Source organism: Diplotaxodon limnothrissa, linkage group LG7, assembly GCF_057381915.1.
Source record: "Diplotaxodon limnothrissa isolate DT_005_m linkage group LG7, D_limnothrissa_male_GT1.1, whole genome shotgun sequence".
Lineage (NCBI taxonomy): Eukaryota > Metazoa > Chordata > Actinopteri > Cichliformes > Cichlidae > Diplotaxodon > Diplotaxodon limnothrissa.
In genome coordinates, this window is record NC_140602.1 from 9,459,709 (window position 1) to 9,484,944 (window position 25,236).

Sequence of the window (25,236 nt, forward strand, 5' to 3'; positions counted from 1 at the left end):
TTACCACCACATCATTAGACAAAAATACACGCAGAAAAAAGATAAGAACACTTTAGAGCAGCTGTTCTGCATGTGTACTAGACATCAGTTCGAGCTCATGATGCTGAAGCTCTGTCTGCTTTTCTCTAGGAACACATGGTGTGTCACAGAATGCAATCAGCTAGATTTAGGACAGCAAGTCAGATGTTTACCTAATTAAAGAAAGTGGATTATTAGTCTAGTTATGCAAATGTTTTCAGGTTCTGTGTTTCCCAGCATGAATAGATTCATTCACTCCACATAACAATACAGCTAAATTTGGTACTTTACCAATAGCAGTATTATTTATTTTTTGGTTTTCTTTTCTTGTCAAAGATTACATCAGAAAGAAAGACATTAAAGCAAATGGAAAATACTAAGAAAGAGAACAAGGACATGAAAATCAGTAAAGATATGTCCAGCCAGGAATCAAACCCCACACTCACTGCTCAGGAAATTTGAACCGGTGTGGTATGTATCCTCAGTCACTTGGCCATAGAGGCACCCCAGTGGTCCTTTTTTTGTTTTGTTTATTTATTTACTTATTTTTTTGCATGATTTGCATGATTCATTGCAAACACTCACTAAACAATCCACCACCACTTTCCACTAGATGGCAATATGCATTCGTTAAGTCATTCTGCTATTTCATTCATACATTGACTCAGCCAGACCTGTCTGCTTGAAGGTTTCAGCCACCTGTCTAGAGTGCAGCATCTTAGCTGACAGTGCCTCAAGAATATCATTCTGGTCCACAGCTGTAGCTGTCCGGTAAATGAAGGTCCCCATAGACTCCAGGCCTCGCATGCCTAGATTCACTCCACAACCTGCAAAGGAAAGGAAATTGGAGAAAGGAAAGGAAAGGAAAGGAAAGGAAAGGAAAGGAAAGGAAAGGGGGAGAGATAAACCACACACAGCATAAATCCATTAAATAAAATCTATCTGTTAAGGTATAACACATATTTAAGAAGTCCACATTTTGCACACAAATATCAGCCTATAAAACCTTGAAGTTAATCTTATGGTCTAAATGAAAACAACACGGTGACACATTAATAAATATTCAGCAGCATTAAGACAAAAGCAGATAAGCGTCGGCTGAAAGGCCACTGAGTGCAGTAATGACTCACACACCCATCAACATGTGCTATACTGCATGCATAAAAGGGATTTATCCTCTCCTCGCATCTCTCTTTCCTCCTATCCTACTCTTTTTAATTTTCTCATCGGTTCAAAGCTTTTTTTCCCCTGCTGAATGTGAGGAAAAACACTGTCTTTTTCATGGCAGTGCAATAACTGATGTTTTATAGACACCTACCTGTGTCAAAATTAAGGACACGTGCCGCCTCACCCTCCACAGTGACCGCCACATTGTCCCCTTCTATGTAGGCAGCACTGATGCGTCTGTGCGACAGCTGAATCTCAAAGAGACGACGGCTGCACTGCATGTGATGGAGGGTCACATCGTTGAGACGAGGCTCTATGTCGGTCTTATAAGCATTGAAAGATTGATGGAAAATGTTCTTCATGATCTGGGAAAAACAAACAAAAACGGCAAAGTTTCCAGCATGATTAAAGGCCACTGATGTTTGAGGTGAATGATGTTTACACATGTATCAAGGCTACAGTACGGACTACTCTTAATCATGCTCCTGCCACAGAGGTACAACAAGAAGGTTTTAATTTTCTTAATACAATGAAGCCTTGATAAAAACAACAACAAAATTCCAAAAAACAAAAACGGAAAACTATTTGGCCCCTGAATAGAGAGGATTTGGGGTTGTAAATATAATCATATGTTCTGATTATTATTTACAACTGTGTTAATGTGCCTGGCTGTGCAAAATATATGTTACCAAAATAAAAATCTGCAAAAATCCATCGCAAGTTCATAAAGATCTAAGCTTTGCTGATAAAAGCTTTTTTAATGAATGTTTATATGAGCCAAAGCAGATTCAAACTTTAATCAAAAGATTTGCTTGAACAAATTAATTCGCAACTATTGCAACTGTAACTATAGCCATATACAACTATAGTCAAGCAAAACTAACCTTATCAAATATAAAACGCTTGTCTTTGTCATATATCATATGAATAAAAGATTATTCGGTTTTGCTCTGTTAACTCAATAGAAAACCCAGGCTTCATCTTGGAACTCTGAGACATGTGTGTGTTTGTAGATTACACAGTTATTTGATTATCCACTAAAATACTCAGGAAATTATTTCGTAATGAAACGAGAGACTTTATAGCCTGTTTTGCTCTGCACATACGCAAACTGTTCCTTTTATCATCAGAACTGACTCGTGAAAAATCATGTCAGTGCACGAAAACTGAAGAAGAAATGTGCCCACTGATGGCTGACAACCATAACTTGAGCATACTGAGTGGCAAGCCTCTTCTTTCACTCTCCCTGCTTAACTCTGCTCTTCTTCGACCCTTACTTGCACAGTCAACTGTTACCAAGTAACAGTGTATTTGAATGGCCACCCACATAGCAACAAGAGCTCCAAAGATGGCCTTGTTAAGTACCTGTGTATACTACACTACATGCTGTGGCTACAGGCTACATATGATCAAGATGTTACTTGACATGAAAACCTGAAGACTTCAAATAAAACTCCAAGAACGTGCTCTACAAGAAGCACAGGGGGGTGATGACTACACAGATAACTACAGACAGCCTTTCTCTACACACAGAGACACACAGAGGGGTGTACTTCATCTTTCTCCATTTCTTCATCTTGGGTTCTTTTTGGCTTTTACAAAAAACACACACGGGCCAACACACATAGCTACAGGCAGACACTAACAGGCCATTTGCTGAATGAAAAGTGATGAATAGGCAGATTAAGAAAGAAGTGAAAGCCAGTGGTAATATCATCTGCCTCTCTACTACATTAACAGCTAAATATAGCCATAGAAATGTATCATCTGGAGTCCCTGTCAATAACGTATACAAAAACAAAACAAAAACGGAGCCAACAAAGAGTCTTACAGAGGAGTGTGCAGTTTGCCTGAGAAAGCGAACCATCTTGGTGTCAGAGGCAGGGCAGACAAGGGCCATGTAGCGGTTTCTGAAAGTGCCATAGATCTTCAAGTGAAAGCCAGGCTTGGTTGTTTGGTTTCTGTGCTCTCTGAAGGCCTCCACTCCATAGGCAGACAGGTCAAAGTAAAGGCTGTGAGCGCGGATCTCTGGAGTGGGCACCTAAAGTTTAAAAAGAGAGGGAAGAGATCAAATTCTAGATGAAATTATATCAGAGTGAATAAAATGTGCAAAAACCAGCAATGAAATAGTGTCATGTTACATATCATCACTAGGCCATTAACATGTAAGGAAATCTAGCTCTATGCATATATACATACAGAGAGTGTTTAAGATGTGCATCAGGAAAAATCAACAGGCATTACTATTCACACCATATCTGCCTGTAGAGCTGTGCTCACATGAGTGGAGCTTTAGAATAGCTTAATATTTATTTAATGCTTAAATCTAGCAGTTACTTCTCATTTTCCTTCAAGCTGTTATTGATTCATTTTCGTTTCAGTGACATAAACCAGAGGGATCAAACAGCATTTAGTGCTGCCAAGGGAGACAGTGACAGAACAGGGCAGCCACTGGGAGGCTATAGAAAGGACAGTAGGGACGGCCAGGCCATATCCTGGGAGGTAAATTCAATCACTACAGGAAACAGCCAGAGAGAAAAGTGGCCAATAAAAGGCAGCCACACCGCCACTACAGAGAACGTGATATGAATTGTTATGGTGGCATACAGGGAGACCATGCTTGTGTTCAGATATTAGTCAGATATTAGCCTGGAAGCTTTTCACCTGACGATGTTTATTTATCTTCCTCCAAATTAACCCTACGCGTTGTCAGTGTAGATAATCTATGCTCTAATACAACAACCTTTCATCCACATGAATCATGCAATAACCAGCAAGAGCTACTACCTGTATGGTCTGGACAGGATCAGGAGCACTGATGTAAATGTAATTTGTCAGCATTTTGAATATCTCTGCCTCAAAAGATTGGCAGGAATGTGATTTTGGACTCTAACATTTCAATGGACATCTCATATTTGTGATTTTATTAATGGTTTCTATCTTAAATTTGTATGGCTGGCATTGTCCACATAGGATTCTCCCTCTCTCTAAAGCAGCTGCATAGTGTAATGGTAACACTACAGCAGTTCAGAACAGCAGGTTGGGGGTTTGGGTCCCAAGTAGGGCGTGCATCCACTAATGGGGGGGAGCTCTGCTGGACACCTAGTTTGAGAGTCACTGCCCCCAAGTGTTCTGGCGACCCCTGCCTAGCTCTTCTCTCAGCCCCAGGTCATTTTCATATTCCTTTTTCCTGATGTTGTATCATTTGGCATATCTGTATAAATATACATCTAAGCTATATTTGGTATATCACTAAAGTTGTCTTTCTCTGCTTATCCACCATGACCAACTCTTGTTGGTTAGGAAACACCAGTTTATCAGTCACCATCTGGAAGTCCCATAGACATGTATGTAGTTGGCATTATCCATAAAAGGATTCTCTGAGGCACAGAGTCGTAGGCTTTCTTGTAGTCAATCCAGGCGGTGCACAAGTTGGTCAGTTTGGTCTTACAGTCTTGGGTGACTGCTCTATCTACCAGTAGCTGGTGTGTTTCCCCTCTGGTGTTTCTGCCAGGATATTAGCTTGCTCATTCTCAGTCACCTTTGGGGTTGTATTCCATTTTGACCTTAGGTTTCCAGGCCATACTTGGCACAGATGTTCCTGTATACCAGGGGTGGGGAACTTCAGGTCTCAAGGGCCAGTGTCCAGCAGGTTTTAGATCTCACCCTGGATCAAAACACCTTGAATCAAATAATTAGTTCATTGCCAGGCGTCTGGAGAACTTCAAGACATGTTGATGAGGTAATTTAGCCATTTAAATCAGCTGTGTTGGATTAAGGACACATATAAAGCCTGCAGGACACCGGCCCTTGAGGCCTGGTGTTCCCCACCCCTGTTGTATACTATGCCGGTCTGCATGCTAGCATCTTTGGTGGTTGCACCTTTCCTAGCTGTCTCTTTGTGGTTCCCATATACGCATGAGATTCCAAAGTACTTATAGTTATCCTCAGTGTCTGCAATGTTGCCTTCTGGCAGTGCAACCCCTCAGATCTGATCTTCCCTCTCTTTGTTACCATCTGACTTCACTTCTCCAGTCCACATTGACATTCCATTGTCATTGCTGTGAATCCTAGTGGTGTGGATCAATGATCAGTTACTTCTTGGCATACAGCTTGGTGTTATCCATGTAGAGGAGATGGCTTATGTTTGCTCTATTCCGCAGTTTGTATTCATAGTCAGTCTTGTTAAAGATCTGGCTGAGGGGGTTCAGGCCTATAAAGGGCAGCAGCAGGGATACAGAGCATCTCCTTTGTAAATCCCGCACTTGTGCAATTGGCTCAAAGTTGGCCTCTTGTGTTGCTTTCCACTTCCTCACCGAATTTCTTCATCTTCATAAGATCTATGATAACACAGTTTGACAGGCATAAAATAGCATTTCTCTGTCAAGAAGTTAGAGTTATTACCTGAAATCATGGTGTCCTTAAATATTTGAGGAAACGGGATAAGCAGAGGACAAAACAAGAAGCTGCAGGCCTATGAAACTATCTTCAGCAGATAAACATGGCTTTTCAAATGATCCATCTATTGTTCTCTGGAGGTTCATCAGAAATGATCTCAGTGGAAAATAAGTATTGAACACATCACAAATTTTCCAAGTAAATCTATTTCTAAAGGCGTTATTAACATGAAATTCTCACCAGATGTCGGTAACAACGTATCCAATCTACACATGGAAACAAATGTGTAATAATGAGAAATGACACAGAAAAAAAGTATTGAACACATGAAGAAAGGGAGGTGCAAAAAGGCGTGGAAAGTCACGACACCAGCTGAAATGTATCAGTAATTATAAAACAATCTTGCCATTTAGTGCAAATTAATATCAGCTGGTTCAGTCCCAACTGATGGCCCATAAAAAAGGAGTCTCATTAACAATGTTTTGCAACCTTATAGCTGCAAAACATACCGATGGGATTGGTTACAAAAGAATTTCGAAACTACTGAAGGTTCCAATTTCACCATAAAACTGCTACAACCAGGTGGAAGGAACTATGAGAAGAGCTGTCCAAGAGCCCAAAAGAATAAGCACTGCATTGCTGTGGCTTGTATGAACGCTCGCCACGCAAGAGTTCATTGCTGAAGAAAAAGCATATTAACGTGTGTTTAAGGTTTGCTGAACAACATTTAGACAATCCTGTAAAATACTAGGAGAATAAAGTCTGGTAGGATGTTTAGATGTCAAAAGGCCACAAAAAATAAAGGTGTTAAATATTGACTTTCAATCCTGTTGGACTGTACAAACTCTTTTTTTTTTGCCTCATATACTATATTTTTTAAGCATTTTTGCTGATGTTTCAATAAATCATTGCAGCTATTTGCTGTTTTTGTAGCAAAATATAAAGAAATGAGGGGTTGGGTTAATACTTTTACACAGTGCTGTAATTCTCTTGGTCAGTCACGTATGTGATGCAAACTAACCTTTAGAACATAGTGTGTAAAAAAAAAAACCCTCACAGCTGATGTTCTGATACCTTAATTCATATTCACCGAGCCAGGAGCAGATTATGAGTCTGTCGAGGGGAGTGTAATAAATCCAAAGCTTTATCATTGCCTTCACCTGCTCCATCAGAGCAGCAGCTGCTTTTTTCAAATTCTATGAGTAAAATCAAAATAGAGCTACTGTTGATGCTGATGAGATTCAACAGTCTTCCGAAATCTGGCTATTCATATGACTCATATATTGTGTGAGGCTGTTATCGGCTGGTCTACATCAGTTTCTCCCCAGATTAGCTTTATGGGAGTCCAAATAAAATCATCCACAGTGGGACATCCCTTCACTGTGTTTATTCTTTACACAACTGACAACCTGTTGACTGTTTTGTGCTCACATGCTTTCTTTAGTCTTTGCATAATGCTCATTCATGCATCAGATCATTGTGTGTGTGTGTGTGTGTGTGTGTGTGTGTGTGTGTGTGTGTGTGTGTGTGTGTGTGTGTGTGTGTGTGTGTGTGTGCATTTCCTAACCTGTCTCTGGTCTAATCTCTCTATAGTTGCATTAGCTCCATATGCATGGCAGGACTCCACAGTGTAGTCAGAGCTGATCCCCAACACAGAGCAGGAGTCGCCACAAGATCCATCAGCTACCACAATCACACGTGGCCAATTATTGTGTGGAATCTGTCGCAGGTAATCCTCAGTGAACTAAAACAAAAAGGAATAATAAATTAGTTAACAGCCAGTTATCAAAGAAGTGAAGATAACAAAGCTTGTAAAGGAGTTCTGGCTGTAACTATTAAGCAACCCGTAAATTACAGGCTAGTTTACCTGCAAAACAGGTAAAATGTTACAAATTGTATAGAGGTTAACATGGCTGCAACTACAATCCTTCTTCCAAGTAGAGGTGAGATGCTGTGTAAACTTTAAACCTTGTACATTTAAAAAATTAATAATCCAAGAATTGTTTCTTGAAATATATGCAATCAAAAAAGGTGTGTGAAAAAAGAGGGTGAAGGAAGGTTGACTGGGGAGGTTCACCAGCTTGTAAAATAAAGCACGGGCAGGTAGCTAAACTTTTCTTGTGAATCATTTAAAGATTCAGAGAATCTTCATAAAACTGAAATCAAATCAAAATTTATATAACACATTTAAAAGCAACAATGTCGATCAAACTGCTTCACAAATTAGGAGCGAGTGAAATAATTTACCAACAGCAAGACAATAGCAACACAAGACAAACATTGAAACCAGCCAAATGATAGTCAGCTAACTTAAGTCAAAGCCAAAGTAAAAAGATGAGTCTTTAAGAGAGATTTAAAAGACTGAATAGACTCAGAAGTACGAAGGGCAATAGGGAGATTGTTCCATAGTCTAGGTACTGCGATAGCAAAGGCACGATCGCCTCTGGTTTTCAGCCTAGACCTAGGTTGCATTAAGAGCATCTGGTTAGAAGATCTTAGTGCTTTTTTTGGGTTACAAATGGAGAAGTTCTGTTAAACAGCTCGGCGCCATATTATTTAAAATTTTATAAATGAGTAAAAGAATTTTAAAATCAATAGAAATTTCACAGGAAGCCAATGTAAGTTAGCTAAAACTTTCACTGAATGAAAGGGCAAAACTGGTTATTTTCTTACCCAAAATATTGAAACCTCTACTTTTTAAAATTACGTTTTACATTTACTGCTATTTTCATCTTTGCTTTTTCTGCATTTGGCATTTTTGCATCTGCTCCTTGACCAGCTGGCTGACCTGTTCTTCCTCTACTTACTAATCTAAGTGGCAGATGGGTTGTAAATATACCAATAGCCTCCAAAGGCTATGTTTCTCTCAGCAGCTGCACATCTTTTAGACCTTTATTACAGTCATGTTGTATGCATGACGGCCTCAAAGTTAAACAATACCTCCTACCCTGTGGATAGGAGGAGAAGGATCAGACCAAGTTGGGTACACAGTAACAGGCTTAAAGGGACAATAAAAGGGTTATACAGAGGGTATAAGAGCTCATAGCCTAATAGATCTGTATTTAATCCATTTAGTCTATACAGTGAAGAGATGATTTAAAAGACACCTTTTCTATTCTCAGATCTTTGAAGCTTTGATGGGCTAGGAGATAAAAAAAAAAAAAACCTGTCATCACACCCACTGCCCTTTCTAATAAAGAAGAAATTGTGAACTTGGCAGTGATTCTAAACATAATTGAAGTCAGATGTGTTTGTTGACCTCGTCTTCCACCTTCCAAAGGTTAGTGAGTCACTGAAGAGCAGAGGAAAGATGAGCGGCTCCTAGCCAGAGCCAAAAAAGCAGCATCAGCTATGATACGGTCTGACAGATTAAATAATGCTTTCATTCTGTTTGATGAGTAGTTAGAAGGGAAACATCAAAGTGTACTAAAAACATCATAAAACACCCACATTCATAAAATCTAGGCTTTATTTTCCAGTCATGCCACAAATATTCACTGAACACTTAACCATTGTTTGCCCACTCTGAGCAATGACAGCTTCACTCTGGGCAACCATTCTGAGGTCTTTGTGTTAGTAGGTTAATTCTTTGTCATGAGCTGAAGTCTAGCTGCAGGAGGACCGGAGCTGCTGGTGAGTAAATGCTATGAAAACTATGAAAAACAAGCTCACAACAGGTATATCAGTCATTATTTCATCATCAAGGCTGTGTCATGGCATCAGGTGCAGGAATACAGGGTTATTATGAATTTGGGGTGGGAATCCCTTTTAAAAAAATCACTGTGGAAATCTATAAAAAATAGAATGGATTTTAAAAAGTATTACAATGTGTGTGTTGATAGGAGTTATGTGGGTAGTTCAGCTTCACCACTAGGGGGCTGTCTAACCAAATTGTGATATATACTGTGTCGTAGAAGCAGCGGCAGGTTATGTTTACGTACATGGATGTGAGCCACGTTAAAATAAAGAAGCTTGCTAACTACTACGGATGTTTTATTGAAAACACGACATGGTACCAGGAGTGGGGTAGTAAAGCAGGTCATCATGGACAGTGTTAAGCCACCAGATGCCGTCAACTGGAACGGAAATGTGGACTGTGAGTGGCGAACTTTTAAACAGCGGTTTATGCACCGCGGTAAAGTGAGCCGTCATTTGTGAGCCGCGGTCAAGCCAGCCGCCTCCTATCCGCCGCATAAATTTCCTTGCGCTTTTACACCAGTCTTTACGGTAGCGCCTTTTCGCTTTACGTACCGATTGAAAGCCTATACCCGCGCACACGTGCACGCGCGCGATCAGTCGCACGCGCATGCGCGAGCACAAATTACAATGTAACAGCCCGATACAGTCAATACAATTATGGAAATGTCAGAAATTCATTAAAAATCATCCTGAGTAGTTGAGGTCCAACTTCAACACATCCCCCCTCTGGGACACCTACTGTACCTGTGTGCCAAGTTTCAGCCAGATTTACTGTAGAATTCCTCAGAAATTAAAGTGTACTTGTATTCAATGCAATACAGCCAATACACTACAATTATGGCAATTTTCAAAAATTCATTAAAAATCATCCTGAGTAGTTGATGTCCAACTTTCAACACATCCCCCCTCTGGGACACCTACTGTACCTGTGTGCCAGGTTTCAGCCAGATTTACTGTAGAATTCCTCAGAAATTAAAGGAAACTTGTGTTCAATGCAATACAGCCAATACACTACAATTATGGCAATTTTCGAAAATTCATGAAAAATCATCCTGAGTAGTTGAGGTCCAACTTTCAACAGATTCCTTCTCTAGGACACCTACTGTACCTGTGTGCCAGGTTTCAGCCAGATTTACTGTGGAATTCCTCAGAAATTAAAGTGTACTTGTATTCAATGCAATACAGCCAATACACTACAATTATGGCAATTTTCAAAAATCCATTAAAAATCGTCCTGAGTAGTTGATGTCCAACTTTCAACAGATTCCTTCTCTAGGACACCTACTGTACCTGTGTGCCAGGTTTCATCCAGATTTACTGTAGAATTCCTCAGAAATTAATGGAAACATTTATTCAATCTAATACAGTCAGTACAATAGAATTATGTCAATTTTCGAAAATTCATTAAAAATCATCCTGAGTAGTTGATGTCCAACTTTCAACAGATTCCTTCTCTGGGACACCTACTGTACCTGTGTGCCAGGTTTCATCCAGATTTACTGTAGAATTCCTCAGAAATTAAAGGAAACTTGTGTTCAATGCAATACAGCCAATACACTACAACAGTGGTTCTTAACCTGGGTTCGATCGAACCCTAGGGGTTCGGTGAGTCGGTCTCAGGGGTTCGGCAGAGCCTCCACCATGACATGCACGGCTCATTTTGTTCACCAATAAAAACATATCTATGTCTTGAATTTGAATTTATTTTTTTTTCACTAAAGAGGGGTTCAGTGAATGCGCATATGAAACTGGTGGGGTTCGGTACCTCCAACAAGGTTAAGAACCACTGCACTACAATTATGGCAATTTTCAAAAATTCATTAAAAATCATCCTGAGTAGTTGATGTACAACTTTCAACAGATTCCTTCTCTGGGACACCTACTGTACCTGTGTGCCAAGTTTCAGCCAGATTTACTGTAGAATTCCTCAGAAATTAATGGAAACATTTATTCAATCTAATACAGTCAGTACAATAGAATTATGGCAATTTTCAAAAATTCATGAAAAATCATCCTGAGTAGTTGATGTCCAACTTTCAACAGATTCCTTCTCTGGGACACCTACTGTACCTGTGTGCCAGGTTTCAGCCAGATTTACTGTAGAATTCCTCAGAAATTAAAGGAAACGTGTGTTCAATGCAATACAGCCAATACACTACAATTATGTCAATTTTCAAAAATTCATGAAAAATCATCCTGAGTAGTTGATGTCCAACTTTCAACAGATTCCTTCTTTAGGACACCTACTGTACCTGTGTGCCAGGTTTCAGCCAGATTTACTGTAGAATTCCTCAGAAATTAAAGGAAACTTGTGTTCAATGCAATACAGCCAATACACTACAATTATGGCAATTTTCAAAAATTCATTAAAAATCATCCTGAGTAGTTGATGTACAACTTTCAACAGATTCCTTCTCTGGGACACCTACTGTACCTGTGTGCCAAGTTTCAGCCAGATTTACTGTAGAATTCCTCAGAAATTAAAGGAAACTTGTGTTCAATGCAATACAGCCAATACACTACAATTATGTCAATTTTCAAAAATTCATGAAAAATCATCCTGAGTAGTTGATGTCCAACTTTCAACAGATTCCTTCTCTAGGACACCTACTGTACCTGTGTGCCAAGTTTCATCCAGATGTACTGTAGAATTCCTCAGAAATTAAAGGGTACTTGTATCCAATGCAGTCGGCCAATACAGTAGAATTATGTCAATTTTCGAAAATTCATTAAAAATCATCCTGAGTAGTTGATGTCCAACTTTCAACAGATTCCTTCTCTAGGACACCTACTGTACCTGTGGTCTAGGTTTCATCTCAATCCGATGCATCAATAATTGTTTAATATTGATGGATCAAAAGTGCTGCGGAGAGAGTCATGACAGGGACTATAAAGAGACAGCATATTTGCTTGTCTTCACTGACTAGCTTTGAAATCCAGATTTTAATTTTAGAATATTAGGTGTACTTGTGGTTTGTATAGAATTTTAATGTTGAACAGGAATCAGAGTCTTCATCTCTTAGACCTCTCTTCTGTGGATGCAGCTCACATCATTCTGTACAAAACGATAATTTTTAATTCTGCAACGGTTTATAACCTGCATAGTTTACATTTCTGTATAGCTGTATATCTCATACTTCTGTATAGTTTTTTTTATTTCATATTCTGTATAGTTTTTCATATTTATATCCTGTTCATAGCTTGTACTCACTACAGCCTGTACATACTTATAGTTATAGCATATTCATAACTTACTTCATACTGTGTACATTGTAACATACCATAATAGACCCATTTCTGTAATATACTTACATACCTATATTATTGCTAATATATATTGTAATACATCTATTACAATATATACTTCTTGATGGATGCAAACTGCATTTTGTTGCCTTGTACCTGTGACATGTGCAATGACAATAAAGTTGAATTCTATTCTATTCTATTCTAAATTAATTCAGAAGACAAACACCCGTCTCTGCTTTTGAGATTAGCGTTAAAGCCCTCAGTTTTGACAAATAATACAGTTATAGTGGATCAGGTGACCCTGAATCTTCCCTTATTTGTGCTGCAATAAGCCTAGGCTCTTGCTGACTTCCCATCATGTATGAATTTTTTCCTTCTTTGCTCGTTCTGTGTTTATACACCTCTCTGCATTTAATCATTAGTTAGTATGTATCTCTTGCACAGTGTATATGTTGTCCTATGGGTGTCTCTCCTTGAGCCTGTTTCTGCCAGATGTTTCTACCTCTTCAAATGGAGTTTTTCCTTCCCACTCACACTAAATGTTAGCTCATATGGGGTACTTAAATTGTTGGGGTTTTCTTTGTATTATTGTTGTGTTTTTACCCAGCAACATAAAGTGTCTTTAGGTGACTGTTGTTGCGATTTGGTGCTGTATAAATAGAATAGAATAGAATAGAATAGAATAGAATAATGTACTTCAGACCGGGAGATTGGCAAAATGTATAAATAGGATGGCGATTAGGGGAATTGGAGACGGCTGTGTAACACAGCAGGGATACATTGGGAATAAGAAGACAGTGGAAGTAAGACTCAACACAAGAAAGAGACAAGAGGCCACCAAACTAAAACACAGACTAAGACACACGAGCTTGACACAGACAAAAGCATAAACAGACATGAAGACAAGACTGGCTTTGACACTAGAGTGTTTTCACAAGTGTTCCATCCACTTGTGGAACGCTGAAGAAGAACTACACTTAAAAGCAACATGGAACTGAAAACAAAAGAATACATAATGTAAACATATCATCAAATAATCCAGGACTCACAAGCAATGATATGATGAACAGAACTATAAAGAACAAAACTGAGAAATGCTTGTTAAACTGACCAAGAACTATGTCATCATGTCATTTTTTAATATCATAGTTAATGTGTCCTGATTTGTAGATAGTGCCATCTTACAAATACCAGGAAATCCAACTCGGTGACAAGCCAGAGTTGTCTGCCCACACACCCACTGACTAGAAAAAGGGTCCAAGACTCTTCAAGCTGGGATACAGGCATCAAAGAAAAAGATGTAAACAGATAGAAAGTCATTAGGAAGGCATAGTCTGTTGTTGCTGCTGCTGTCAGACTTTTAAATTCATCCACTTGTGTCAGACACATACTGAACAGGAATAAACATGACTCACTGCACTATCACTTTGTATGCCACAATGTTTGCTTAGACACCTGTATGCTTATATTGTTTATTATATCCCAGAAACATTAATGTTAAAACTTGTGCTCCTATGTCTATATATAAGTTTATTTTCATATATCTATATTAATCTATTTATAGCTCCATTCCCTCACTTCATTTTATACAATTGCTTTGTTCCTGCATGAGAGCTATTTAAAGTGGTTTCACACACAGTGCCTCCAGATGAATACAGAGTAGTTTTGGACAGCAGAGGCTGGAGAATGGTATTGCTCTCTGTGTGAAAAATAACTACTTATTTGAAATGAAGATGAATGTATGTTGTCAAGGCAAAAAAAAAGTTTTTTCTTTTAAACAGTACATTGCATAATGAGAGTTGGCAATTCGTCTTGTAATTGGAAGGTTGCCGGTTTGAGCCCCGGCTCCCACAGTCTCGGTCGTTGTGTCCTTGGGCAAGACACTTCATCTAAAACCTACTGGTGTTGGCCACAGGGGCCGATGGCGCGATATGGCAGCCTCACTTCAGTCAGTCTGCCCCAGGGCAGCTGTGGCTACAACTGTAGCTGCCTCCACCCGTGTGTAAATGAATAGTGGATTTGTAAAGCGCTCTGAGGGTCTCGAAAAGCACTATATAAATGGAATCCATTATTATTATTATTATTATTATAAGATTAGGGAAACCTGCAGTCAGCTGAGACTGCAGAAGTCACTTGGATGAGTGACAAAACTTTTCTCCCATTGAAAACGCTACGTCCAGATGAACAGAATCAACCTTTAGGGATTTAATTACCTGGATGATTGAGCATGCATCAAGACATTCTCCATGTTGTTTCTGAATTCTTTGTCACCTTATGAATAATGTATATAATTTTGAATAATTTCATGTAAATTTAAGTCTTATTAATAGAAACTGAGGAAAGAATGTAATTTGTTTTTACACGTCAAGATACTTGGATATGGGGATTAATAGGTAGTTATTTATATATTTTCATTATCTTCTGTATTTCAAACTGTAAATTAAGCTTGTTTGGTTATATTTTTTATTGCACTCTTGTAATTTTTCATGCTTATACTTTTAATACATTTTTGATAACATAAACGGGGCGATCGTGGCTCAAGAGTTGGGAGTTCGCCTTGTAATTGGAAGGTTGCCGGTTCGAGCCCCGCCTCGGACAGTCTCGGTCGTTGTGTCCTTGGGCAAGACACTTCACCCGTTGCCTACTGGTGGTGGTCAGAGGGCCCGGTGGCGCCAGTGTCCGGCAGCCTCGCCTCTGTCAGTGCGCCCCAGGGTGGCTGTGGCTACAATGTAGCTTGCCATCACCAGTGTGTGAATGTGTGTGTGAATGGGTGGATGACTGGACGTGTAAAGCGCTTTGGGGTCCTTAGGGACTAGAAAAGCGCTATATAAATACAGGCCATTTACCATAAAAATAAATCTGAAAGATACCTGCATTTTTCAATACAAAATTCACAGATATTTTCAAAATTGATTTGGCATGCAGCATTACATTGGTAAAGTATAATATATTGCATTATAAACTTTCACAGGATCAGTACTGGACTATATCAAGTTCTGTATTGCAAATGTGACTGTGGACAAAAGCATTCGGGTTTTCCCAAACCAAAAACACCGGATGACCAGCGACGTCTGCACACTCCTCAAACCCCACAATGCTGACTTTACAGGGAGTGCAGAATTATTAGGCAAATAAGTATTTTGTCCACATCATCCTCTTCATGCATGTTGCCTTACTCCAAGCTGTATAGGCTCAAAAGCCTACTACCAATTAAGCATATTAGGTGATGTGCATCTCTGTAATGAGAAGGGGTGTGGTCTAATGATATCAACACCCTATATCAGGTGTGCATAATTATTAGGCAACGTCCTTTCCTTTGGCAAAATGGGTCAAAAGAAGGACTTGACAGGCTCAGAAAAGTCAAAAATAGTGAGATATCTTGCAGAGGGATGCAGCAGTCTCAAAATTGCAAAGCTTCTGAAGCGTGATCATCGAACAATCAAGCGTTTCATTCAAAATAGTCAACAGGGTCGCAAGAAGCGTGTGGAAAAACCAAGGCACAAAATAACTGCCCATGAACTGAGAAAAGTCAAGCGTGCAGCTGCCAAGATGCCACTTGCCACCAGTTTGGCCATATTTCAGAGCTGCAACATCACTGGAGTGCCCAAAAGCACAAGGTGTGCAATACTCAGAGACATGGCCAAGGTAAGAAAGGCTGAAAGACGACCACCACTGAACAAGACACACAAGCTGAAACGTCAAGACTGGGCCAAGAAATATCTCAAGACTGGTTTTTCTAAGGTTTTATGGACTGATGAAATGAGAGTGAGTCTTGATGGGCCAGATGGATGGGCCCGTGGCTGGATTGGTAAAGGGCAGAGAGCTCCAGTCCGACTCAGACGCCAGCAAGGTGGAGGTGGAGTACTGGTTTGGGCTGGTATCATCAAAGATGAGCTTGTGGGGCCTTTTCGGGTTGAGGATGGAGTCAAGCTCAACTCCCAGTCCTACTGCCAGTTTCTGGAAGACACCTTCTTCAAGCAGTGGTACAGGAAGAAGTCTGCATCCTTCAAGAAAAACATGATTTTCATGCAGGACAATGCTCCATCACACACGTCCAAGTACTCCACAGCGTGGCTGGCAAGAAAGGGTATAAAAGAAGAAAAACTAATGACATGGCCTCCTTGTTCACCTGATCTGAACCCCATTGAGAACCTGTGGTCCATCATCAAATGTGAGATTTACAAGAAGGGAAAACAGTACACCTCTCTGAACAGTGTCTGGGAGGCTGTGGTTGCTGCTGCACACAATGTTGATGGTGAACCGATCAAACACTGACAGAATCCATGGATGGCAGGCTTTTGAGTGTCCTTGCAAAGAAAGGTGGCTATATTGGTTGCTGATTTGTTTTTGAATGTCAGAAATGTATATTTGTGAATGTGGAGATGTTATATTGGTGTCACTGGTAAAAAAAATAATTGAAATGGGTATATATTTGTTTTTTGTTAAGTTGCCTAATAATTATGCACAGTAATAGTCACCTGCACACACAGATATCCCCCTAAAATAGCTAAAACTAAAAACAAACTAAAAACAACTTCCAAAAACATTCATCTTTGATATAAATGAGTTTTTTGGGTTCATTGAGAACATGGTTGTTGTTCAATAATAAAATTATTCCTCAAAAATACAACTTGCCTAATAATTCTGCACTCCCTGTAGGTCTGTTGACAGATCTCTGTACAGGTCTGCTCGAGCTGACCTGAAAAGGGGTCCCACCTGTCCAGCAACAACACACGAGAGGTGTGGCATGGAATAATAGACATCATAAACCACAGAGGCAGAACTGTGAAAACAGAAAACCTGAGTGTGCAGATAGCAGAGGAAATAAACAGCTTCTTCGCCCGCTTTGAAACACCACAACAGCAGCATTCATCTGCCTCAGCCCTGCTCCCATCCTCATCCTCACCTGGTTCCTGCACCGCTCCATTCACTGTAACGGAGCACGATGTCAGATGTGTGTTCCTAGCAGTGAACCCCAGGAAGGCGGCCGGTCCAGACGGAATACGTGGTAAAGTGCTAAGACCATGTGCCCACCAGCTCACCCTCATCTCCACCAGAATCTTCAACCTCTCACTGGATGAAGCAGCCATCCCATCCTGTCTAAAATCAGCCACAATCATCCCAGTGCCAAAGAAGTCTCCCATCACCAGCCTGAACTATTATTGCCCCGTGGCCCTCACACTGGTAATCATGAAATGCTTTGAGAGACTAGTCCTTCAGCACCACCAAGGATTACCTCCCCCCAGAATTCGACCCCCACCAGTTTGCATACCGTGCAAACAGATTCACAGAAGATGCCATCACCCTCCACTCGGTGCTGAGTCACCTAGAACAGCGGCAGAGCTACGCCAGAATGCTCTTTGTGGACTACAACTCACTCGCCCATTGAGAGCCTACTAACTTGCTGCATCACAGTAGGGTACGGCAGCTGCACTAAGTGCCTGAGTTCTGTTATTTAGTGTCACTTTGAAAGGACACACATCCAGCATTGACATATAATTGTTCTTTCAATTTTTGATAAAGATTACAGTGAATTGAGATGTAACTTGGCCCAGAGGTACGGTAGGACGCCCAGAGTAAGAAAGTGTTGAAAGTTGGACATCAACTATTATGTATGATTTTTAATGAATTTTTGAAAATTGACATAATTCTATTGTACTGACTGTATTAGATTGAATAAATGTTTCCATTAATTTCTGAGGAATTCTACAGTAAATCTGGCTGAAACCTGGCACACAGGTACAGTAGGTGTCCCAGAGAAGGAATCTGTTGAAAGTTGGACATCAACTACTCAGGATGATTTTTAATGAATTTTTGAAAATTGACATAATTCTATTGTACTGACTGTATTAGATTGAATAAATGTTTCCATTAATTTCTGAGGAATTCTACAGTAAATCTGGCTGAAACTTGGCACACAGGTACAGTAGGTGTCCCAGAGAAGGAATCTGTTGAAAGTTGGACATCAACTACTCAGGATGATTTTTAATGAATTTTTGAAAATTGACATAATTCTATTGTACTGACTGTATTAGATTGAATAAATGTTTCCATTAATTTCTGAGGAATTCTACAGTAAATCTGGCTGAAACTTGGCACACAGGTACAGTAGGTGTCCCAGAGAAGGAATCTGTTGAAAGTTGGACATCAACTACTCAGGATGATTTTTAATGAATTTTTGAAAATTGACATAATTGTAGTGTATTGGCTGTATTGCATTGAACACAAGTTTCCTTTAATTTCTGAGGAATTCTACAGTAAATCTGGATGAAACCTGGCACACAGGTACAGTAGGTGTCCTAGAGAAGGAATCTGTTGAAAGTTGGACATCAACTACTCAGGATGATTTTTAATGAATTTTCGAAAATTGCCATAATTGTAGTGTATTGGCTGTATTGCATTGAACACAAGTTTCCTTTAATTTCTGAGGAATTCTACAGTAAATCTGGATGAAACCTGGCACACAGGTACAGTAGGTGTCCCAGAGGGGGGATGTGTAGAAAGTTGGACCTCAACTATTCAGGATGACTTTTAATGAATTTTTGAAATAAACATAATTGTAGTGCATTGACTGTATTGCACTGAATATGAGTTTACTGTGATTTTTGAGTAATATTACAGTAAATCTGGGTAAAACCTGGCCCAGAGGTAAAGTAGGTGTCCGAGAAGAGGATTGTGTTGAAAGCTTGGCATCAACTTTTAAGAATGATTTTTAATGAATTTTTGAATATGCAACCAGACTGTCACGATGGCTGTATTGGGCTGTTCCATTGTAATTTGTGTGCGCGCGTGCGTGTGACTGTTCACGCGCGTGCACGTGTGCGCGAGTCTAGGCTTTCAATCAGGATATAAAGCGAAAAGGCGCTACCGTAAAGACTGGTGTAAACGCGCAAGGAAATTTATGCGGCGGATAGGAGGCGGCTGGCTTGACCGCGGCTCACAAATGACGGCTCACTTTACCGCAGTGTTTATGCTATACCTGCAAGCTGTCGGCCTAGATAGTAAGCCTGATACACGGAAGATTGCACTGCTTCTTACCGTAGCAGGTCCACAAGCGGTGGAAGTATATAACACGTTTGTGTTCGCAACTGCAGAAGACAAAGAAAAGTTTGACGAAGTAGTGAGAAAGTTTGATGAACACTGTTCGCCCAAAAAGAATGAAACATTTGAGAGGTACGTCTTTCGGTCACGTATACAACAACCTTCAGAGAGTTTTGATACGTTTCTGACTGACCTCAAGTTAAAGGCAAGAACATGCAATTTTGGACAGCTGCAAGAATCTATGATAAGAGATCAGATCGTATTTGGAATAAAAGATATAAAGATAAGAGAGAGGCTTCTGAGAGAGGCGGATCTGACTTTAGCAAGTGCTGTGAAAGTATGTCATGCCAGCGAGCTCGCCATACAACATGCAAAAACCTTCAGCAGGTCGCCGAGGGAAACAGACACGGAAAGCACAGCTGTAGCTGCAGTTAATACACGGCAGGCAGGGCGCACGTACAAAAAAGAACAGAAAGAATCAAAAGACACTTTCTTGTGCAAAAGATGTGGCACAAAACATGGAAGGAAACAATGCCCAGCTTATGGTAAAATATGCAAAAAATGCAATGGACAAAACCATTTTGCCAAGCAATGTTTTTCAAAGAATAAACAAAAAGAAAGAGTACACACAGTAGAAGAAACTGCTCTCAGTGACACGTTTTTTGTGGGAATGGTAATGCAGCAAGATACACCCATGGACCAACCTGCAGTCAGTACAGTGAAGCAGGACAAATGGACAGAGATGTTACCAGTGAACGGAGCCCTGGTAACTTTCAAACTGGACACAGGAGCCAAGGCTAATCTGGTGAATGAGCTGGATGTGAAAGCGATGAAAACGAAACCACACATATTCCAAAATAACAGTTTACTCCAAGCATATAATGGAGAACCAATCAAAACCAAAGGTAAATGCAGGCTCCGGGTACAAGTAAAAGGAAAATATCACAGTCTGATGTTTATCATTGTGCCAGAGGGACATGAATCTCTGTTGGGAGATAAAGCATGTGAGAGACTCGGCCTAGTCAGACGGGTATACAGTGTAAACAGCTCTGAGCCCAAAAGTGTGAAAGAAATCGTGGATCTGTACCCAGACATATTCAAGGGGTTTGGAGTCTTACCCTTCACCTACAAGATAAAGCTGAAAGAAGGAGCTCAGCCTGTGGTTCATGCACCTCGACGTGTTCCAGCTGCTCTTAAAGACAAGCTTAAAGAGGAACTAGAGCGGATGGAGGCACTGGAAGTCATAAGAAAAGTTGAAGAACCTACTGAATGGGTTAACTCCATGGTGTGCATTAAAAAACCAACCGGCGCTCTTAGAGTCTGCATGGATCCGAAAGACTTAAATGCTAACATACAAAGAGAGCATTACCAGATACCTACAAGAGAAGAAATAACAAGTGAAATGGCTGGTGCAAAAATTTTTTAGCAAACTAGATGCGTCCCAAGGATTTTGGCAACTCAAGCTTCATGAGGACAGTACAAAATACTGCACGTTCAACACGCCATTTGGGCGTTACTGCTTCTTGAGAATGCCTTTTGGAATTTCTTCAGCTCCTGAGATATTCCACAGGACCATGGAGCATATGATCGAGGGAATCGAGGGAGTCAGAGTTTATATGGACGACATCATTTTGTGGGGATCCACACTACAGCAGCACAATGAGAGACTAGTAAAGGTTTTGGAAAGGGTGAAACGTTATGGACTTAAACTGAACAGAGTAAAATGTCAGTTTGGCGTGGGTGACATTACCTTTCTCGGTGACAAGCTGACAGCCGAAGGCATCGAGCCGGACAAGGAAAAGCTACGAGCTATACTGGAAATGCCACGTCCTGAAGATAAAAAAGGTGTGTTGAGAATCCTGGGAATGGTTAACTTTATTGGAAAATTCATCCCAAGCCTGGCGGCCAAAACAGTGCACCTGAGACAGCTTCTACACAATAGCTGCGAGTTCAGATGGAATGAAGAACTGGAAAACGAGTGGCAACAACTGAAAAAGACACTTACAACAGAGCCAGTTTTGGCGTATTTTGATCCAAAAAGAAAAACAAAAGTGTCAACAGATGCATCGAAGGCCGGGATCGGCGCAGTGTTGTTGCAGGCTTATGGAGACCACTGGAGGCCAGTGGCATATGCCTCAAGAGCAATGACAGAGACAGAATCTCGCTACGCCCAAATAGAAAAAGAGACATTGGGGCTTGTTTTTGGATTTGAAAAGTTCCACACCTATGTCTATGGTTTGCCAACATTTGTGGCAGAGACTGACCACAAGCCATTGATAGCCATAATCAAGAAAAACTTAAGTGAAATGTCTCCACGCATTCAAAGATTGATGATGAAACTACAGCGCTATGATTTCAACTTGATCTACACACCAGGTAAACACATTGTGTTAGCAGATGCACTCTCTAGGGCCACAACCCCAAACAAAGAGCAAAGCTCCACAGAGATGGATGTAAATATACATGTAAACCTGGTAGCAGAGTCACTTCCTGTGTCAGACAGAAAATCACATCAGATCAAGGCTGAAACACAAAAGGACTCTAGTCTGCAAAGAGTTATAACACTGTTGAATGGGAAATGGCCAAGAGGTGAATGCAAAACATACTACAACATAAGAGCAGAACTAAGTGTTGTGAATGGACTTCTGCTAAGACAAAACAGAGTAGTAATTCCACACTCACTGAGAGGAGACATCCTGAAAAGACTGCATGAGGGACATCTAGGCATAGAGAAATGCAAACGGAGAGCCAGAACAGCAGTCTATTGGCCAGGTATAAATGCAGACATTGAGCAAATGGTTTCCACTTGTGATACGTGTATCAAACACCAGGCAAAACAACCAAAAGAGCCTCTGACCATAACAGACATACCGGAGGAACCATGGCAGAAAGTCGGAACAGACATTTTCCACCTAGGAGGAAAAAACTACCTGCTGGTTATTGATTACTTGTCAAACTATCCAGAGATGGCATTATTGTCCAACATGTCAGCTACTTGTGTCATAACGCACATGAAATCAATATTTGCTAGACATGGGATACCACAGATTGTTCATAGTGACAATGGACCTTGCTATAGTTGTAGAGAATTCCAACTATTTGCTCAGGAATATGACTTTAAACATGTGACCTCAAGCCCCCTGCATCCACAGTCCAATGGGAAAGCAGAGAAAGGTGTGCACATTGTGAAACAGTTACTAAAGAAAGCACAAGATGGTAAGGCAGATCCTTATTTGGCACTACTGAGCTACAGAGCATCACCACTGGAGCATGGCAAGTCACCAGCAGAAATATTAATGGGAAGAAAACTACGGACCACTCTTCCTTACACAACAACCAGGAAACATAAACAAGTGAGAGACAAAATGAAACAGTTGCAGAAGAGACAAAAGGTCAACTTTGACAAGTCCTCAAAAAGTCTAAAACCACTCGCACCCAATGAAGCAGTCAGAGTGGAAGATGCAAACATCTGGGAAAAGAGAGCAACTGTACTGGAGGAGGTAAACCCAAGATCGTACAATGTGAAAACTGAAGATGGACTGATATTAAGGAGAAATCGGAGGAGTTTACTGTACACTCAAAAGACAATGGGACCATCGGAAGAACAGTGTGATGACAACAACACACCACCTGAACCAACAACACCCGTGAAGGACAGTGTGGAGCAAAGAGACCAGTCACCCATTGTCAGAAGATCAGCACGCTCTATCAAGCCACCTGATAGACTAAACCTTTAAGCATATATATATATGTATATGTTGGTGTATACATATATAGCTAGATATATATGCATATATCAAAAAGGAACTTTCTGCATTATTGTGTGTTCCGTAGTTTACACTGTCACAAGTGTTTGTGATGTTATTCAAGCTATGCAATGTTAGGTATGTTTCCATAGTGTTGTTCAGCAGATAACATCTAAAGAAAAGGGGATGTGTTGATAGGAGTTATGTGGGTAGTTCAGCTTCACCACTAGGGGGCTGTCTAACCAAATTGTGATATATACTGTGTCGTAGAAGCAGCGGCAGGTTATGTTTACGTACATGGATGTGAGCCACGTTAAAATAAAGAAGCTTGCTAACTACTACGGATGTTTTATTGAAAACACGACAATGTGAAATCAGTTTTATTTTTGTGCTATAATGTGTTTAGGTTGGGATGTGTTTACTGTAATTCTGCCATTTGTAGAAAGGATTCTCCTCGGGTCTGAGGTCAGCTTACATAACATGTTATTTCAACTGGCGGTTTCACTCTGACCTTTTACAGTATTTTGTGAGGACCTAGGAAAATGGTTCAGTAGTAACTTTATATTGTGACTAGAGTGAATGATCAAACTGATCTACAGAAAATGAAATGTAAGGCTGAAGGCTCACTCTTTGCTGCCAATATATAAAATAAAATGTACCTCGTGTTTCAGTGGGGAGTTCAGTGTCGTGCTGAGAGATATACAAAAAGAAGAATAAGATTCTTAAATGCAAAAAAAAAAAAGAAGAAAAGAAAAGAAAAACGAATAAGTGAGATGCAGCATCAGAAATGGTTCACTGGGAGCCTGAGATTGAGCCTTCGAGTAGACACAGGGACATACATCTATGTCACCATCACTGATGGCTATCAGACCCCTGCTGGAGTGGAGGCACACACCAGAGTCTTTTGGAGAATCGGGTTTTGACAGTCAGTCATTGCAAAATGAGGTAGCGTGGGAATTCCGCCTTTTTTCTGGACTGACTCATCGCACATTTTCTCCTCAGCTCACTGGCGTCTGTGTTGAATGAATTGAACGAAATGAAGTTGTGTATCCTTTTTCAGTGAGCACAGTGAGGATTATTTTGAGAATTAAGTTATCTATAACACAGAAAACACCGAGGAGATTCAAGACATGTTGCATACAGAGACCGTGCGATTATCAACTCATTGAGCTAACTTAAAATCGGGGAAGAGGGCATACCTTGGTTCCCAGCTGCACCTTGACGTCCACCCTCTGTTTCTTCTGCTCCAGGATGCTCAGCAGGTACTCCTGAAACACGCCTATTCTGGTGAAAAAATGATCGTTATGCCAGCAGCCCTCCATGTTATCAAAGTCCACCCCGAGTCCCAGCAGAAACTTCACACTGCGGGGATCCAGAGCGATCTGCTGGGGCCGGGAGAGCAGGGCGGTCCGGTACCTCTCGTCCAGCACGGTCAATTTCAGCACCTTCCCGGAGCGGACAGCAACCAGCGCGGCCGTCAGTCCCACGGGTCCCGAACCCACGACGAGCACGGAGATCTTGGCCCGCCACTGTCTGAAGCCGTCCAGGCTCACTTTTATCACGACATACAGGGCCACTGCCACCAAAGTGCTCAGAGCAGTGTCATAGGCGAGTGCGCGATACTTTTCCTCCGCGTCTTCCGCGATGCCACCAACTCCAGCATTTTGTGACTGTAACCCGTCCATACCGCGAGAGCAGTTCGGGCTTTTTAACGTGTGGAGCGTTATCCCCTCTTGTTTTAATCAGCTTTCCGTTCTCTCGTACACGGTAAAATAGAAGCAGGCTTCATGCACAGAGCCTGATCAGCTGCGACCGGCCTCATGTGTCCTCTCCTCGCTCCTTCAGCTGCAAGTTGCCTCGCCGCTGCAAGCTCCACTCTCTCTCTCTCTCTCTCTCTCTCTCTCTCTCTCTCTCTCTC

General features: G+C 40.8%; 1 protein-coding gene across 1 annotated transcript; it reads right to left on the reverse strand.

Moving 5' to 3' along the window:
• Positions 1–666: 666 nt before the first annotated feature.
• On the reverse strand, positions 667–25,003 carry LOC146627759 (uncharacterized). The gene is made up of 5 exons (XM_085357333.1): positions 24,518–25,003; positions 7,151–7,327; positions 3,017–3,226; positions 1,337–1,550; positions 667–845 (listed from the first exon to the last, which is right to left on the reverse strand). Exons 1-5 carry the CDS (start codon positions 25,001–25,003, stop codon positions 667–669), a joined length of 1,266 nt encoding a protein of 421 aa, XP_085213459.1.
• Positions 25,004–25,236: the final 233 nt, after the last annotated feature.

Coding starts and splice junctions, on each gene's coding strand:
- LOC146627759 (XM_085357333.1), bottom strand. CDS start 25,003: ATGGACGGGTTACAGTCACAAAATGCTGGAGTTGGTGGCATCGCGGAA. Junction 1,551..3,016: donor GGCAAACTGCACACTCCTCT/GTAAGACTCTTT, acceptor TGTTTTTCCCAG/ATCATGAAGAACATTTTCCA. Junction 846..1,336: donor TGTCCTTAATTTTGACACAG/GTAGGTGTCTAT, acceptor TTTCCTTTGCAG/GTTGTGGAGTGAATCTAGGC.